General features: G+C 43.3%; 1 protein-coding gene across 1 annotated transcript in view; it reads left to right on the forward strand.

Moving 5' to 3' along the window:
* The window catches only part of VPS53 (VPS53 subunit of GARP complex), a 60,037-nt gene that overhangs the window by 32,220 nt on the left and 11,406 nt on the right, over positions 1-16,411 (forward strand). The window contains exons 13-17 of the mRNA XM_035560903.1: positions 503-597; positions 5,215-5,457; positions 6,935-7,082; positions 8,014-8,096; positions 11,536-11,614. Of these exons, the coding sequence (XP_035416796.1) occupies positions 503-597; positions 5,215-5,457; positions 6,935-7,082; positions 8,014-8,096; positions 11,536-11,614 (648 nt within the window). The remainder of the gene's footprint in view (positions 1-502; positions 598-5,214; positions 5,458-6,934; positions 7,083-8,013; positions 8,097-11,535; positions 11,615-16,411) is intronic.

Raw genomic sequence — 16,411 nt, forward strand, 5'->3', positions numbered from 1 at the left:
CAGTGAAAGTAATCTTGTAATGTTGCCTGTATAATTCCAGCTCCAGTAATTACACTCTGTTTGTCTAAATAAAAGTCATCCAGATGAAGTCCATAGCTTCAAGTTGTTATCCTTAATGTTCTAAAATGTAGGGGTTTTTCAATGTTACTTCCAAATAACTGCTGCATTTCGTTTCAGAGGTGACCTGGGGAGTCCTGTTACTGCATTTAAGATTTTTTTCTACTGAAGTCTTTTAGTAGGGAGCAGCCTTCCCTTGAAGGCTAATAGTATTTTAAAAGTGAAAAGATAATTCTTTGGAATACTGACAGCTCTGTAAAAGCAAGGGAAGACTGGGACACGCTGACCTTGTATATACTGGTGATTATATGCCTTTGATTATTTGACAACAAACTTTAGTGTTGTAGTATTTCTGAGAGCTTAGATCCTCCGTGCTGTTGTATTACAATTTCTTCTAGGTTTACAGAGCAAGTTGGAAACTAACACTCTCAATGTTTTCTTACAGCCAAAGAAGCCAAAGGCCCCTGACAATCCTTTCCATGGCATTGTTTCCAAGTGCTTTGAGCCTCACCTTTATGTGTATATCGAGTCCCAGGACAAGTGAGTAGCCAGTGTGCTCTTTTAGTTTTGCTTTTGGACATGCATTACTGTTGCATTGTAGGAGGTTCTGTCTCCAGAAAATGAAGTTTATTGAAAATTTGATTTCTGATTTCATTACGAGCAGCACTCGTGGTTGAAGAAAGTTAGAATGAGTAAGGCCTTTGCTTAAGCAAAAATGAGCATTCAGAGGGTTGTGGATGTTGGTTTCATCTGTAATTGCAAAAGCCTGTAGGAATGATGCCCGCTGCCTTTCTGCGGAAGAGGCTTAGTGTTTCTGAAATTGCTTCTGTTGCCTCTGCAATTCTCACTGCAGACATAAGCCTTTCTCTCGTCTCATGTCTTCCACAAATAGTAGGTTTGCTTTTTCTGTAAAATACACAAGTGGCTTCATGGCAGAGGAGTTTCAAGATTTGCTTTATAGAAATAAGTTATTTGAGATCCTCAGATGAAAGCTGCTGTAGATGAGCTGGCAGTAAGATAGCATTATCATCGGTCACAGATTGGGACTTTGTCAGGCTTTGTTTAGGGGTTTTAATCCCTAGAACCCTTCTTCATCTTCCTCTTTGAGTTACAGCAAAATAACTTGGATGAGGCGAACTTTCAGCTTAGAACTCTGGGAAGTTTTTACAGCTCTCACCCACGTTTTTTTGTGCACCTTTATTCACACCAGGTTTTTAAAAAGCACTTCTGACAACAGCAGTTGTCAGCTGGGAGAGGAGATGGTTGAAAAAATGTTGACGATAGTCTTTTAGTCCAGGTCAGTGGCCAGAAAGGAAAAACAAGAATCTGCCTCATGTACCTCAGCTATCTTATGCCCTTCTGTCTTCCATGGACTTCCACGTGGACTTTGATTATAAGTCAAAGTTAGCGTCCTGATTTTGTCCAAACTCCAAGATAGCAATCTTGAAAAAGGTTTCCCATGTCCCTCAAATCTTTTATGCCTTTAAGTAAGTAAGTAAATAAAACCTCGCGCAGTGGTTTGTCATGCCAAGGTTAGGTTTCGCTCTGCAGTAAAACGAAGGGAAGCAGATTCCCTAGCCTCCCCCCACCTCAGTGATCTGAGCACTAACTTGTTTGAATACTTCTTCCCATCTCACTGGGGGCCATTTTAATCCCCGTTTTGGTAATTCTACCCCAGTGTGCTCCTACTCCTTTCAGTTGGGTTTTTTCCTTTTCTTTTACAGTTCTGAGATGTTTTATATTAGCTTTATAGCCACAGGCTGCAAGAAGTTCAAAGAAGAACTGCCACAGTATTCCCCATGCTGTCCTGTCTGCCAAAAATTGCTTTTCTTTGATTTTCGCTCTTCTTCCCCCTTTGATTGAACTTTTGAGGAATCTGTTACTGATGTCTGAAAATGAGGAGTTGCTTAGATAATTGTGTGCTTGGGCTTTGAACAGCGAGAGAAGTGGGGCAGTTCCCACCGTTCACCGTTGTGTTAAGTTTGGGGCAGAAACCAGCCTGGCCCTTTTCTTCTGAAAAATTGTTTCCATACCCATTTAAAGAAGCACAGTGCCAAAATCTGCAGCAATTTAAGAGGAGATACCTGAAAGAAAGACTATAAAGATGCTGTTCTCCACTCTTAACTGCAATGTAAATATCAGGTTTCTTAACAGCGAAGCATATTTCATTTCTTTCCCTTTGGGATATGTGTCTTCAGCTCTTCTTTGTGGTCTGTCAGAGCCACAGAAGTGTACATGAGTGAGCTGAGCAGTTCTGCAGGAGCAATAGCTCTGTCGGGTCTGCAGTGTTGCGAGTATGCAGAGCTGTGTTTAAGTGTGCTAAAAGGCATGCGTCCTTCAGATTGTTCAGCAAACTGACACTTTGCAGTGGGTGTTTGCAGCCGCATGAGCAGAGGGACTTCCAAAATACTCAGTCAGTGGAAACTATCCTGCAAACAATCCAGATAGCTCAGTGCCATTCACACCACTGAACAGACCGACTTACTAAGCACTGTGTTCTTCTCTCGTGCTGGTTTCTGAGGAGCTGCCTAATTCCTCTTGTGATTGCCAGAGATGCAGAAAAATCTCTGAATAGGCTGAGTGAAAGAAAATAAGAAGAGGAATGAAAGGATTTGAGAACCAGAATAAAACTGTATGATTTCGTTTCAGGTTTTCTCTTGGTTAGATTAGGACAGGTCTTGCTCCCAGTAAATATGCTACAGTTTGGTAGCACAGATGTGATAATTCTGAGAATTTGCTTTGAGCTTTTTTGCAGAGCCTATATGGAGAAAATGTTTGTTTTCTGTAGCTCTCCTGCCTTCTTCATGGTTATTCTCCCAAGCAGATTCTTCTGCCAAATTTTGTGCTCCCATTGTATAACCAACGTGTTCATAAAAGGTTGTTAGCCTTCATCTTGTGTTTGGGCCAGCTGAAACTAATGAGAGCTTTATTGACATCAGCTGAGGTGTGCATTAATAGTGGTGCATTAATAGTATATTAGTTCCCTTAGTGAACAATATCCTGATGTTTTGCTTGTGTCCATCTCGTGCTAAAATAAGTGCGGTCCTCTTGGCCTGCCTCTGAGAGGCAGTTTGTCCAGGTTAGGATCAGAACGAGCACGAAGTTGCAGCACCCCTCTCCCGGCTATTTTGGACAGCTGCGTTTGCTCCCGCACCCCAGTTGACAAGACCTTGGGGACCAGGGCAATGCAGACCTGTTTCACTTCGCCTTGGAGTGGAGGAGAACATGTGGAGGAAGCATAAAGAAACAAAAGCCATCGACATTTCTAACTTTGCCTGGAGAATATGGAAAAAAAAAAAAAAAAAGCGGCCGGTGACTGCTAAGAAAGCTCCACTTTGTTGCACAGATGGAGCAAAGCACAGATGCAGAGGTGGAAATGCAGCTGTTTAATTCAGCGGGACTTCTGACAGCAGCACGCCACGTCTGCTTTGCTGGAGAACCTGAGGAATGCTGCAGCTTGTAGCACGTGGGAGCCCTCCTGCAGCAGCCGTCTGTTTGGCTATCGTACAGCTCGGGGGGGAGGTGGGCTTTGCTCCGCTGTGGTCGAATCCAATTGATGCTTCAGTTCAGCATTCAATCGCTCATGCCAGTGTAGAGATTTATCACATCGGTTGAGAAGCCTGATGTTTTTTACAGTTCTTGTAACAAAGCTGAGGAACAGCGGTTGTAGAATCAGAGCTACGTAAAGTACTCGAAGCAGAAAGCGACAAGCATCAAGAAAGGCTACTTGAATAGCCAAGGAGCCAATTTTAAGCCGAAGAGCCTTGCTTTGCAGTTTAAAGCCCAGGCATTACAAGCACAGCTCTGTAGGTCAGTTGGGCCCAGGCAGATCATCCATGGTGCAGCAGTCTGTAGGTTTATTGGAGAAGAGCCATGTCACCTCTTCCCCTTGTGCAGTGTTGTGGGATTTGCTGGTAAATTGGAATGGGAATGTTTTTTCTCTTTCACAAGGTGAGTAGAAAGAAAGGGTAGAAAGTGGGGAGAAGTTTTTTTGTAGGTGTTTCTTTCCCCTTTCCTTGGCAGAAATAAGCAAGAGTGTTGTCAGTAAGACTGTACCCATCCCAGGAGGCCTTAATGCAGTCCCTTTGCATGGACTCTTGTGCTCTGCTAGGTACTCTGTGAACTTGCCTAAGATTGGGAGAATATTTTAAGTTAAATCTCTTCGACAGGCTATTATTTTTTTTTAATTTGGATCAAGGCACAGCATAGCCAGAAGCTTTGGTGATAAACCCTCAGCAGTAAGTGTCTGGTTGTGCCACGGGAAAGGGAGAGCTGGAAGAAGCAGAACCAAGACTGTATTGGAAACAGGAGTATAAAATATGTGAGCTTCACAACTCATGTTGGTCAGTGGAGTGATACTTTGTCATCTGAAATGTCTATATATTCCAGAGACAGAGATGTGCAGCTTCTGGAGGAGCAGGACCAGCAGAACTCCCCAAGATCAGAGGGCTTCTGTTTGTTCTGTGTATGCTCTGGCCCTCTGCCATGCTAAAAAGCCTTTTTGTCAAGATGAAACAGCAGAGTAAAGTTTATTGTTGTATAAAGACCAAAATATTTGAGTAAGGACCAGGTTATAATGAATCACTGGAGACAATAGTGGGGCTTTTTGTGCTTTTAAAAAGAGTTTAAGTAGGAAGTGTGCTTTGTGCTCATGCTAAATAAAATTGCTGTAAAGGATGTGTCACGTCATGCAAAACCAGGTGGTTTCCAAATGGGACCCAGCAGTGGCAAGTGGCACACCATTTTGAGCACATCCCTTTGAAAGCCACAATCCCCGAGGCCGCTGATATGGGCAGTCCGACTGCTCCTTCTGCCGGTGCCAGGAATGAAATTCGAGCATAAGCTTTGTGCACTTGCATCGAATGTGCTGAACCCAGTCCTGGCACACTTGCGAGCTTTTCTGTGTGACTGGAGAACAGATTGAAGCTGCCACTAAAGCTCTGAGTACAAAGGGTCGTTACTCATCCGCCCAGTCTTCATTACTGCACGAGGTTTGTGCTGGGAGGGTGGAGATGAGAAGGGGCTGGATTATTGAACTGCTAAAACGTGTTTATTGGTGTCACAAGACAGGGCATCTGGTTTTAGGCATTACTCTCTCTTCCATCCATTTCCTCCCCCAACATACTAAAATATCTTCCCGTTGTTTCCCTGCGTTAGAAATCTCAGCGAGCTGATCGACAGGTTTGTGGCTGACTTCAAGGCTCAAGGTCCTCCCAAGCCCAACGTGGATGAAGGAGGAGCTGTCCTGCCCAGCTGTGCCGACCTCTTTGTTTACTACAAGAAGTGCATGGTGCAGTGCTCCCAGCTCAGCACGGGCGAACCGATGATAGCCCTCACCACCATATTCCAGAAGTACCTTCGGGAATATGCCTGGAAAATTCTGTCTGGAAACCTGCCCAAGTGAGTTTAGCTTCCCAAATGCTTCAGCACAGTCTGGTGAGACATTCCAGTGAGGAGCAGATGCTTCGTGAAGATAATTAATAAATACATACTTGTTAACGCTTATTTTTGACTGTGAAAGAAAGCACAGAGCAGCAGTGTGACTACATTTACTTAACAATTTTCTCAAATGTTCAGTTTGTTGTTATGAGAAACAGCAAGAGACCAAATGGTCTGTCATGGCATTTTTTTATTTTTTTAAGGGTCCCTGGAAGCTAAATTCATATTTGGCTTTGATTAACAGTCAGAGTTACTGTTTCTTGAAGTTCCTTTTGAAATGCCAGCACAAGTCTTGTCAGAAAGATCTGTCTTTCAATATTGCCCATACCCTGCTGCTTGGGAAAAAGTTCATGCTTTGATTCTTAGCTCCCTTGTGATATAAGCTCAACATTGCCCATAGATATAATGAAGGCGGTTTATTTGTGTGATGCTGGAGTGCTTACCTGTAACTTTCTGCTCTGTAAAATTTTATATATGCATGAATAAAACTTGTAGATGGAAATGCAGTGAAAATAGAGGAAATCATTAGAGGTTTACACCAATGTAGGTGAGTGCACAAGCTAAAGGAAGTCTTTGAGATATAGCCAACTTAACTACAGATAATTTTGTATGCTATTTGCCATCTTCAGTTTGTTTTCCTTGTAAACCTAGGAGCAGCAGAATGAGTTTCTGAAGCCAGTAAAATCTTTCACAGATGGAAGGGGAGAGGGTTACGTCCAGAGAAGTGGAAAGATAAAATTTTATGTGCATTCTCCATCAGACCTCAGTTGCATTCTTTGTACACGTTTTTTTTTGTGTGCTCCATTTTTGCTGTCCAAGATAAATATCACTGTCCTATTTTTTTAATGGTTTTGGATTATGAAGAGTTGAGAGGTAGGGAGTTTCCTGACTCTAAACTGTTCTAATTCTTTCTCTGTTGATACACAGCAGTTAATCACGGGAGCACAGTGGAAAGAAGCCGCATCTTCTATGATTTTCTATGTTGATATCATCAGTTTTTAAAACGGGTTACCAAAGTTTCAAATACGTGTTGACATCTGTTTGGTATTGAGAAGATAAATCCGACAAGTTGCTCGATTAGTTATTGAGATTTTTGTGTAAATTTTAATTAGATTTTGAGTAACTGACAGTGAAGGTGAAGTTAGCTGGGGAAAGCTGTACTCAGCTGGCATCCTAACCTGACATGTTGTGAATGAGTGAATTGTCCTTTTGCGTGAAGACTTAATACCAAATTCCATTTGTCTTTCTAAAAGATACTCCCTAACCAAAATAGTAATTGCATGTTTGATGCAAATTTGGTTGCAGATCATTGCCCTTCGTTGCACAAAGCATTGGGCTTGGTGGTCATAAGGACCTTTTATGGCGTTGAAATCTAGGAGTATTTTGGCAGTATGTGTGTGTGTACACCCGAAAGCCTTACAGGTTTTCTTTTTTCCAGGACAACTAGCAGCAGTAGCGGGCTCACCATCACTAGTTTGCTGAAAGAAAAGGAAGGCTCTGAAGTGGCGAAGTTTACTTTAGAAGAACTCTGCCTCATTTGCAGCATCCTTAGTACAGCAGAGTACTGCCTGGCGACCACCCAGCAGGTGAGCTTTCCTCTACAGCACCTCTCAGATGATGCCCAGCAGCAGTCCCTCTTCTGTCATGAGATGCTGTGCTGTTCTCTCTAGGCTAGGATAGGCTGCTATGGAGGCTGGAGGAATCAGGAGTACTAAAATATGCATAGTAGTGTCTGCTCTGCATAGTATCGCATAGTTCTAAGAATGTAGAGCTCAATAATCAGTATTTCATAGGAAAAAAAAGTATTGATTTTGCTGTTTCTACCTGAGAGAAGTCATGTTTTTAATCTTACTCTGTAGCCACAGTTTTGGATGCTCTCCTTCAGTGCTTGCTACATAGTTTGTTTTAATGGGATTGAGAGGAAAAAAGGATTTGCTCATGGTTCATAATTTCTGTTTTATAAGAACAAGAAAAACAGTAAGTCAAAGTAGGCTTGGGGAAATGCTCGCCTGAAATATTGGGGCAAGGTGGAATGAGGAGAGAAGGTATTTATGCTGATACGCTTTGCAGCCACAGTGCTCCCCACATCCAGTTACTTTCAAAATGCCACAGATAGTAGATGAGCTGTGATGTTTGGCTGTATCGAGGCCTCTCACCACGAGAACTGGCAATCCTGCTTCTCTGCAGGTTGGGCACAGACAGGGTGTTGGACTACATCTTTATTAGCAGGACAGGTGCCACGGTGTTAAGCTAGTACATTAGCATGTCTTGCTACAGTTCTGTATGTGATGTTGGAGGCTTACTTCTTTGACTTGCCACCATAGGCCATCCTGGCAGATCAGTGTGTCTAGGGGGTCCAGCAAGGAGAGATTTCCGTTGTCCACTGGCTGAGTTGTGGATGCAGTCTGAGCACAGCTTAGTTTTTAAGAAGCTGACTTTTCCAGGACGTAAGTTTTCAAAAACGTTTGTTTCAAGTAAGAAATCTGACCTTTCTGTTGCTTTTTTGTTTCCTAACAGTTGGAAGAGAAACTCAAAGAAAAAGTGGATGCAAGTCTAGTGGAGAGGATCAACCTGACGGGAGAGACAGACACTTTCAGCATGTATGTTGAGAAGATGCATCCTCCCACAACATATCAAACATCCTAGTTTGTCAGCCAGATGGTGCTGGAGTAATACAGCCACAAAATCCCAGCCAGCAGTAGGATCCACCCAGATATGCAGTCTAGGTAAAGGCATTTGCCTGGTGAAGGAATGGTCCTTCCTTGGCTGGTCCAGGAGCAGCAGTAGTACAGACTTCAGATGTAGTTGTTCCCCACCGTCCTAGCCAAAGGAACAAGAGCACTGGAAAGAGGAAAGGAAATAGTGAGTTTCCATTTGAAACATCATTTGCATCTTGGCAGCTCTGTGAGGTGGCTGTTACATTTCAAGAAAGGAAGCTATTTCCGTACATTCCTTCCTGCTCTAACTTCCCACTGTTAATCAGCAGCCTTGTCAGTATGATCAAACCCCATTTCAGATGTCATAAAAGACTGATCCAATCTTATATTTGGGGATTATAATTGAGAGAAGATTATCATTCATTAAAATAACTTTTTATGTATTGATGCTAAATATATTCCCCTCTAACATCATCTCCTCTCCACCACTAACAAACATATAGAATATTTTTTGAGAGAAGGAAATTGAGGCAAAAAAAAATTGTTTTGCCTCATGCCAGACAAAAGAAAGCCTTGGCAAAGATGGGGAAATAATCTGTATCACCAACTCTCATTCTCCCTAAAGCTAAGATTCAGCCCAGATAGCAGCAAGATTTTTTTTTTCCAGACTTCCTTCCTGTGATACCTCCTGTCTTGCCCCAGTGGGCAGGATCCCACTGAATCTCCATCCATATTTTTCACATGGTCTTGGGCTCCATCCCAGGCTGCAGAGACTCCCTTTCCTTTAGATATTTTTCAGACCTTTTTAAGGTTGAATCCCTGACTGAAAGCTCGGGTTGCGATGCTATCTTGTGTCACTGCTCAGTTTCCACAGTGGCTGCCTCAAGATGGTCGGTCGTGGACAGCTAACACCATGTGTTTTGGAAACTTTCATTGTATAGCTCGCGTTTAACTTTAAAGATGTCCAAACCTGGCAAACCATCAGGCCTGATGTATTTTGTAACAAAAGACTTTTTAATTGACTTTCAGTCTGTTCCAGTATAGAGCACTTTTTCAGTCTCCTGTCAGTTTAAGTCATAGCTATAAAACTCTCTTTGGCATTTGCTCATTCAACATCAAACAAGTTGTTTCTTCTGGGATTTGATGTCTTTTTAGGCAGGGTCATAAAGCAAATGATAAAACGTTGCTGCTTACGTACCCTGGGAAGTGTTTCTTTCCTCACACAGAGTGCAGAGCTACCACGAACACCTTTAAAGTAATTGACTGGGAGGGTTTTACTGCTGTGGAGGTTAGGCGTTTTCTTCGGGCTCTTCTTGAAGCTCAACAGAAGGAAAATTATGGTCGTTTAAATCCAGAAATCCATGGTTCTTTCCCACCTCACCCCCTTTGATCTGTTTTGAAGTTATGGATAGTGTTCAGAGACCCCGAAATCCTGAGCTCGCTGGGCTCTCTTAGAGCCCCAACAGCTTGCTTGTGGCCTTTGCTTCCTTGTCTTCAAATTTCTGTGTATCTGCCCAGAATCGTATGGGGATTCATTAGCTGCTGCTGAAGTATTGTTAAATACTGTCTGGGGCAGAGGTTTTGTGTGGCTTCTAACATAGCCAGGATCAAAGCTCTGTTGGCATGTCATGATGTTTTGCATTTGCAACGCATTTGCTGCGGTGTTACCCTTCTGCAGCAGGTGTGTTTATTTTGAAGTGTAGACAAATTGGTTTCTGTCCCTGTTTGCGATCTTGTGGGTTTTGGGGCAAGAGCCTGAGCTTGGTGACCCAGCTTTAGATTGACTCCTGGCATGTGGAGACTAGTTATGAAGTCACTTTCCTTCCACGGAGTGGGTTGTGTTTCATTTTGGTGCTGAACCACAACTCTTTCCTACAGCCTCCTGACAGCAGCCGCCCTGCAGGAATCAGCTGTGCCCAGGAGACCAGTTATTTCAGTCTGCCTCTCTTGGCATTGCCTGAGCTGGTGAAATCCCCCAAAGGAGCAAACCCTGCGGTGCGCAGCAGAGGCACCAGTAGAAATGGCCACAGGTGTTTCTTATCCCAGTGGAAGTTTTGGATCATGAAACTCAAAGCTAATGTTTGCTTAATCTCCCGTAGTAATTTTTCCAACTAATTTTGGATGAGTTTGCCGTTACAAACAAATTGTTCTGAAGGCACAGTCTTACATTTAGGATTCTGTTCCAGTCTCTGTGCTAGAGCCCTAGGAAAGGGAACAGACGTGCTCAGTGGGCTGCAGTGAAGAGCACCAGCCAGATGCCAGCCGTGAAGCTGTGAGCGGGTGATAGCGTGTCTCCACGAGGAGCTGGACACTTAAAAATACTTTGAACGGTGAATTCTAGATTAGTACCCAGACCTTCACAAAGATGATGATGGGGAGGAAAGCTGGTTTGAAGGATCTGATTTCACTGATCAGATTTCCTACTGGTGCTGGAATTCCTATTTGTGGTAGCATCATGAGAAAGAGCAGGAGTAAAACATGGCTTTATGCACATAATCCTGAAGCTGTAAACAGGCATCTGCAGCAGATTTAAAGTTAAGTTGTGTTTAAAAACTATACTTCGTGAAATGCACTTGCTTCTTGTTTTTAACAGGAGCTGTCTCCAGTGCAAGCACTGGGTTACGTGCCCCTGAGGGTGGTCTGAGCTGCTGCAGACCACGTTCCTTCACCGTTGCCTTAGGATCAGTTACACCTTTAGGCACATCACTAGGTTCTAAGTCTTACATAGTAGGATCAAATATATCTAAGCAACATTATGCTGTTTAAATAGAAAAGAAAAAATCTTTGACTAGTGTGTCCTTTAGTCTGGTATATATCTTTGAGAACCTCAAACAATGGATGGCTGCAGTCCTAGACATAGCGTAAATAAGGCTTCTGCCTTGATCTTCGCAAATGGGAGACACACTCAGAACTCACATAGATGTACTTCCTAAAATCATCTTTGCAAGTTTCTGCAAGTAGTAGAATATTGACTGTGACTGGATAGCTGATTAATTTTTTTTTTTTCCAGACTGGATTAAATTTTAAGCAGAATTCCCCTCTGGGCCCAATCAGTACTCAGGGGTTTCTCCTCTTCCTGATGCAGGGGGGTTGCCCAGTCTGACATCTTTGATCTCCAGCCCCTTTTCTATGTCAAAACAGAGAAAGGTCAACTGTAAAAATGTGTGCATAAAAATATGCTCTGTGCTGAAGCACGTTGTGTGGCTTCCTAATGAACAGCATGCAGATTTTCCAGGGTTCTTTTCAGTGCAATTTTAGCCATGTGTATTCACAGCATAACGCTACGTCTAGTGGATTTTCTTCCTTCCATGGTCAAATAAGATAGTTCTGATACTGTGTGAATACTGTTCTAAAACTTGTGCTTGATTTATTTTTTTTTCAGCGTGATCTCCAACAGCATACAGCTGTTAGTACAGGACCTGGATGCTGCCTGTGACCCTGCCCTGACTGCGATGAGCAAGGTAAGGGTGGATTTGTTTTGGGGAGAGGTAACACTTAGAGTCTGCTGATGGCTTGATTTCACTCTTGACATATTCTTTACACTGCCCTAAGACGTATCAATATATTGATTGCTTCTTAGAGCAGCAATTGCTGTAACTATAAATATATCCTTCACTCCAAAAACTATAATTGACGTTAGAGCTTTCATTCTTTTGCAGCACATTAAAACACACAGTAGAATACTTTCTGCAAGTGTCTATTTCAGACTTTCCAATCCTAATGCTAGCAAGAGTCTTTAGGATTGGGAGAACTTTTTTTTTTAGCATGAAACTTCAAATGCTACACCTCATTTGCTATCTTCATTTTCTTTGAGAGGGGAATTTTAGATGTTAGATGGAGGTAGTTGAAGGGTAATATGGAATTGGGATCGAGCCCTATTGCTTCTGTGATCCTCTTGAGGACATATGGAGCCATTCCTAGGGAGGCCCATGTGATTAGTGCTTAAGGATTTTGTTGCAGTTACGCTGCTGGGTTTTATGTGTTTGAAATGCAGAGCTGTGGTTTCTTGCCAAAGTATTGTGAAAACCCAGACTGCTTTAGACAGAGGTGAAGACAACAAAAGTGGATTGAACTTTTTTTTTAATTAGAAATATTAAACATAGAGCTCTGTTTTTGTCAGATCAACACGCTGTCTTGTTGCCATGAATTTTAATAACTTTCTGCTTTATGATGTACTCCAGCTGTAACTAGCCCCGCCACCCCCAGCTAATATTTGAAGTGGAATGCAGCTAGCAATAGAGCTTGTACATGTCCCAAATGGAAAGAGGATTTCTTTTTCCCAGTAAAATATCACCATTAGGAAAGGCTTGGCACTGCAGGTGTCACTTGTTTGCTGTGACAGTTCCTTAGATCTCCTCCTGAACCCACCTAGTGTAGCAGTGTTTGAATCACTCAGCTCTAACTGTTTACGCCCAAGTAAACCACAGCCTTGAGAAAGCAGCAGCTGGTGGGCCATTTATTTTTGTCTTTGGAACACCAGTAAAATGTAGCATATGTGATGAGACTGATGATATATAAACAAGTTAAGTGCTGTGAAATTAACTAAATAAATACTTGTCACTTGTGCACACATTCCACTATTTGCATCCGACAGAGTCCCTTTATATGATCTTTACTAGACCTGGGTTTGGTGCAGGAGTTTTTTCCTTCGCCCTCCTCTAGCCTTTCCTTTAGGTCTGGCTTATTATTCTGACAGTTGAGTAAGAAATACATATAATTATTCAAACGCACAGTTAGTATTTGGAAGTGTGAAATTTCAGTCTATATTAAAGGAGTCGATGCTGTTTGGCTGATCTATTCCGACTTTCCTGTGATGTGAAGGCATGTCTGTCTCAAGACCACTGCTCCATTAGAGCCCTTCCACTGACTACCTTCTTTTCATTTACTTCACTCTGATGTTCTCCAAGATTGAACATTGCTGATCCTTTGTGAGTTAGACTTTTTTTTTTCTTGCAAAAACGTTTGGTAACTATAGAAGTAAATTAAGAAATACTTACACCTCTAAATCTGCTTTGGCTTCAGGTGACTTTGAGAGAGTTAACAGGGAATACAGCATCATGGATATTGCTTTCAGCTGGCAATGGTGCTCAGTTTTGCTGATTCTTGAACTTAGGTGTTCTGGAAGAAATGGGTAAATGATGTGATGACAAACCTCTGTCTTACAAAATTTGTAGGTGATAATCTTTACTCAAATTCTACAACAGGTGTAGAATGATTAAACATGTCCATAGGAGTGGAATGTGGGATAGGGGAGGGGTTTGCCCTAAACCCCTGGTGCCATATTCTGTATTTGAAAAAATCTCATAGGGTACTTTTATGCAAGTGCATTGCTCTCACTTCAGCCTGCCACCTGCACCACCCCATGTCTAAGTGAAGAGGTTTGCTCTTGTCGCTTAGTGATTGTGGTCAGTTGCTCGCTGGTTGTGAAAGTTGTTCACTACAATTTTCAATATCAGAGCTGCTTCTGAAATAAACGTGGGCTCCCAGAAAGGCATGTCTGTATTTTGGAGCTGCTGATGGCACAGATAGCTATAGTTTGTCCCCGATGCAGAGCCAGCAGCTGTGTTAGCTCCAAGGGGCCTTGTTCTCTGCCGCTCTGCGGGGCCCAGTAGCTCTCAGTAGCAAGCTCATGAAAACTGTCGTGGGAAGAACAAATATGTAGACAATTTCCTCCTGGTGACATGGCTACCAGTGTGGTACAAGTACCACTGCTAATGGTGTGGTACCCTGGGACAGAGCACACGCAATTCCCCTGCTGTCCTGGGGGTTGCAGAATTTGGCGTGTGCACCTGGAGGGTTGGAGGTAAGGAGCAGCAGCCACTGGGGAAGTTTGGGTGCTGACAGCAAATCACTTGCTGCTGCACAGTACTTTTTGTGGATAACAAAGTACTGTGAACATGTTGTGGCATTTAAGTTGCCTGGTGTGCTGTTTAATTGTTGGGAAGAGGAACTGCTAAGCTGCATGAGATATTTTTGCCCCAATTAAGTTTATGGATTGCACTGGATAAGGTTTTATTTATTTGCTGAATTAAACATCAATTTATATGTAAAACTGTGTATGTAAGTGGGACTGGGGGATATTTTAGTGCCTTATGTAGCTTGCTTGCTGTTTTTTATATTTTGCTAAAAAACCTTCTGGCACAGCTGTAATTTCCCACTTCCTTACAATTGAGTGGACAACAGCAAGTGCTTAAGCACAGAGCTTTAATGATCTCTCCACAACATCCAAGGAAAACCCAAGAGCAGAGCGATTGGAGCTGCCAGCTGCTAATTAAAAGTCAGTGTGAGTGCACTGCAGCCAGCAGACAAGGTGCAGCATACAGCAGAGTGCAAACTAAAATGGTTTCAAAGGCAGCGATATCTGCTGCCTGCATCACCCTCCTGGCCTTCCTCTACCCTCCCACCTTGTCCTGCCTGTGACACGAGGTCAGGGCAGAAGGCACTGGCCTGGTGGTGTGGATGCTGCCTGTGCCCGGTACCAGAGCCTCTAACGATGTTCTCTACATCCCTACTCTAACGAGTAGGGTTGCTGTTGTGCACGGGGAGACTTGGGGACTGATTTGTCCCTGGTTAAATGCACAAAGCAACCCCTTTAGCTAGAGACCCGTGTCTGCACTGGGTATGTCACAGGGACCTGGTGGTTCTTGGTTTGGCCCTTTCACCCCACTCCCAGCTCTCTGGGGACATACGGACACGTGGGGACATGGGGTTCACAGCCAGATGGACCTGGGAGCACTTTAGGGCTTCCACTATGCGCAGGACGTTGTACAGCTCTTGTTTTATACCAAACCACTCCAGTTTTGCTCACGGTTTCTCTTTTCTCCTCCCCTTCCTTAAGAAAGCACCCTAAAATCCTGAGGGTTGTGTGTTTGTGCTATGGAAAAACAACTCTGAGGGTATCACGGGTCCCTGCTGTGCAGCCAGCCATGTCACCCAGGTCCTTGGGGCATGCGGGTGCTTGGGGCTGCTCCCCGGGCACCAGGCTTCTCCCTTGGGCTGCTGAGCACGATGCCTCTGCTCCTGTCCTGCTTCTGTCCTTTGGGCTGGTTTTGTGTGTAGGCTATGTGGATATCCCAAGAAAAACATAGGATGGGGGAAAAAGGGGAATAAATTTAAAATGACAGGAACAAAGCTTTACCAGAAGAGTTGGGCTCATATTTCTTCTGATGACTTTTCAGTATGTGTGCTATTTCTTTCATCGCAGCTACTGTTTTTTTTTCTGGTGGAACGCACCCACACGCGCGCGCGCACACAAAGGGCTATTTTTACTGCTCGTGCTTTAAAGGCTTGGTTGTAAAGTATTGCTTTTGGAACGAAAAGCAACAAAATGAGAAGGCTACTGTTTTGTTGTTGTTGTAATAATTCAGCTCAGCAGCCCCTTTCCACTTTCTGGCCGTTCCTGTGTACGGGGACGCTCCGTTCGTTTGGGAATGGCCAGCGCTGGGAGTCCGTGTGCAAATCCATCAGGGAGGCAGGCACAGAGCCTTTTCTTCTGCTGTGAAAATTGCCACAAGCAGTAGAAAAGCAGTTGTCTTCCAAGCAATCTTCCAGCTGAAAGTAAGACGGAATTATAACTTGTAGAGCAGATGATGAAAAATCTCCCTGCTAGCTACCCAGTTACTGCGAGATGAGCACTTTGGGGGTTTTGTTTGCTTGGCTTAAATAAGGATAGCTGTGGTAGAGGATGTGTGTAGACTCTGGCAGACACTGATTTTGCAAAGAATTTGGCTTCTTCGCCCATTAAGTGACTTATGCTGCATGTTTGGGTGTAATTGAACGAGCTGGGTTTTGGTGGCAAAGTAGCTGTTTCTAAATTAAAGACGGGAATTAAAAAAAAGTTGCATGCAAAATCCAGAACTTTTGAAGAAAGGTTGGAGGACAAACCCAATCAAAAGAAAAAAGCTCATCTTCTGCATCTGCACAGTTTTCTGACCTGATTTTCATATTCACTTTATTCCTGTTTCATTTCCAAGATGAGGAGTTGCATCTCCACCTTGCTACACGAAGCACATTGCAGAGTGCATCGTCTCTAACAGTAGCGGTGCTAAGAGCACTTTCACTGGGGAACATGAACATCCAGCAGACTTTGTACACACAGATGTTTTGCCAGGGACATCAAGGCCCTACCCAATTGTTTTTTTTTTCAAACAACTTGTACTGTGTGCTCACTGTATTTTTTCAAATAAAGCTCTGAGGAAGTCAAGGGAGCCACATATCTGGCTAACAGGGAACAGTCTGTTGCATTTCTGCTGATGGTA

This window comes from Cygnus atratus, chromosome 20 (genome assembly GCF_013377495.2).
Source record: "Cygnus atratus isolate AKBS03 ecotype Queensland, Australia chromosome 20, CAtr_DNAZoo_HiC_assembly, whole genome shotgun sequence".
Taxonomy (NCBI): domain Eukaryota; kingdom Metazoa; phylum Chordata; class Aves; order Anseriformes; family Anatidae; genus Cygnus; species Cygnus atratus.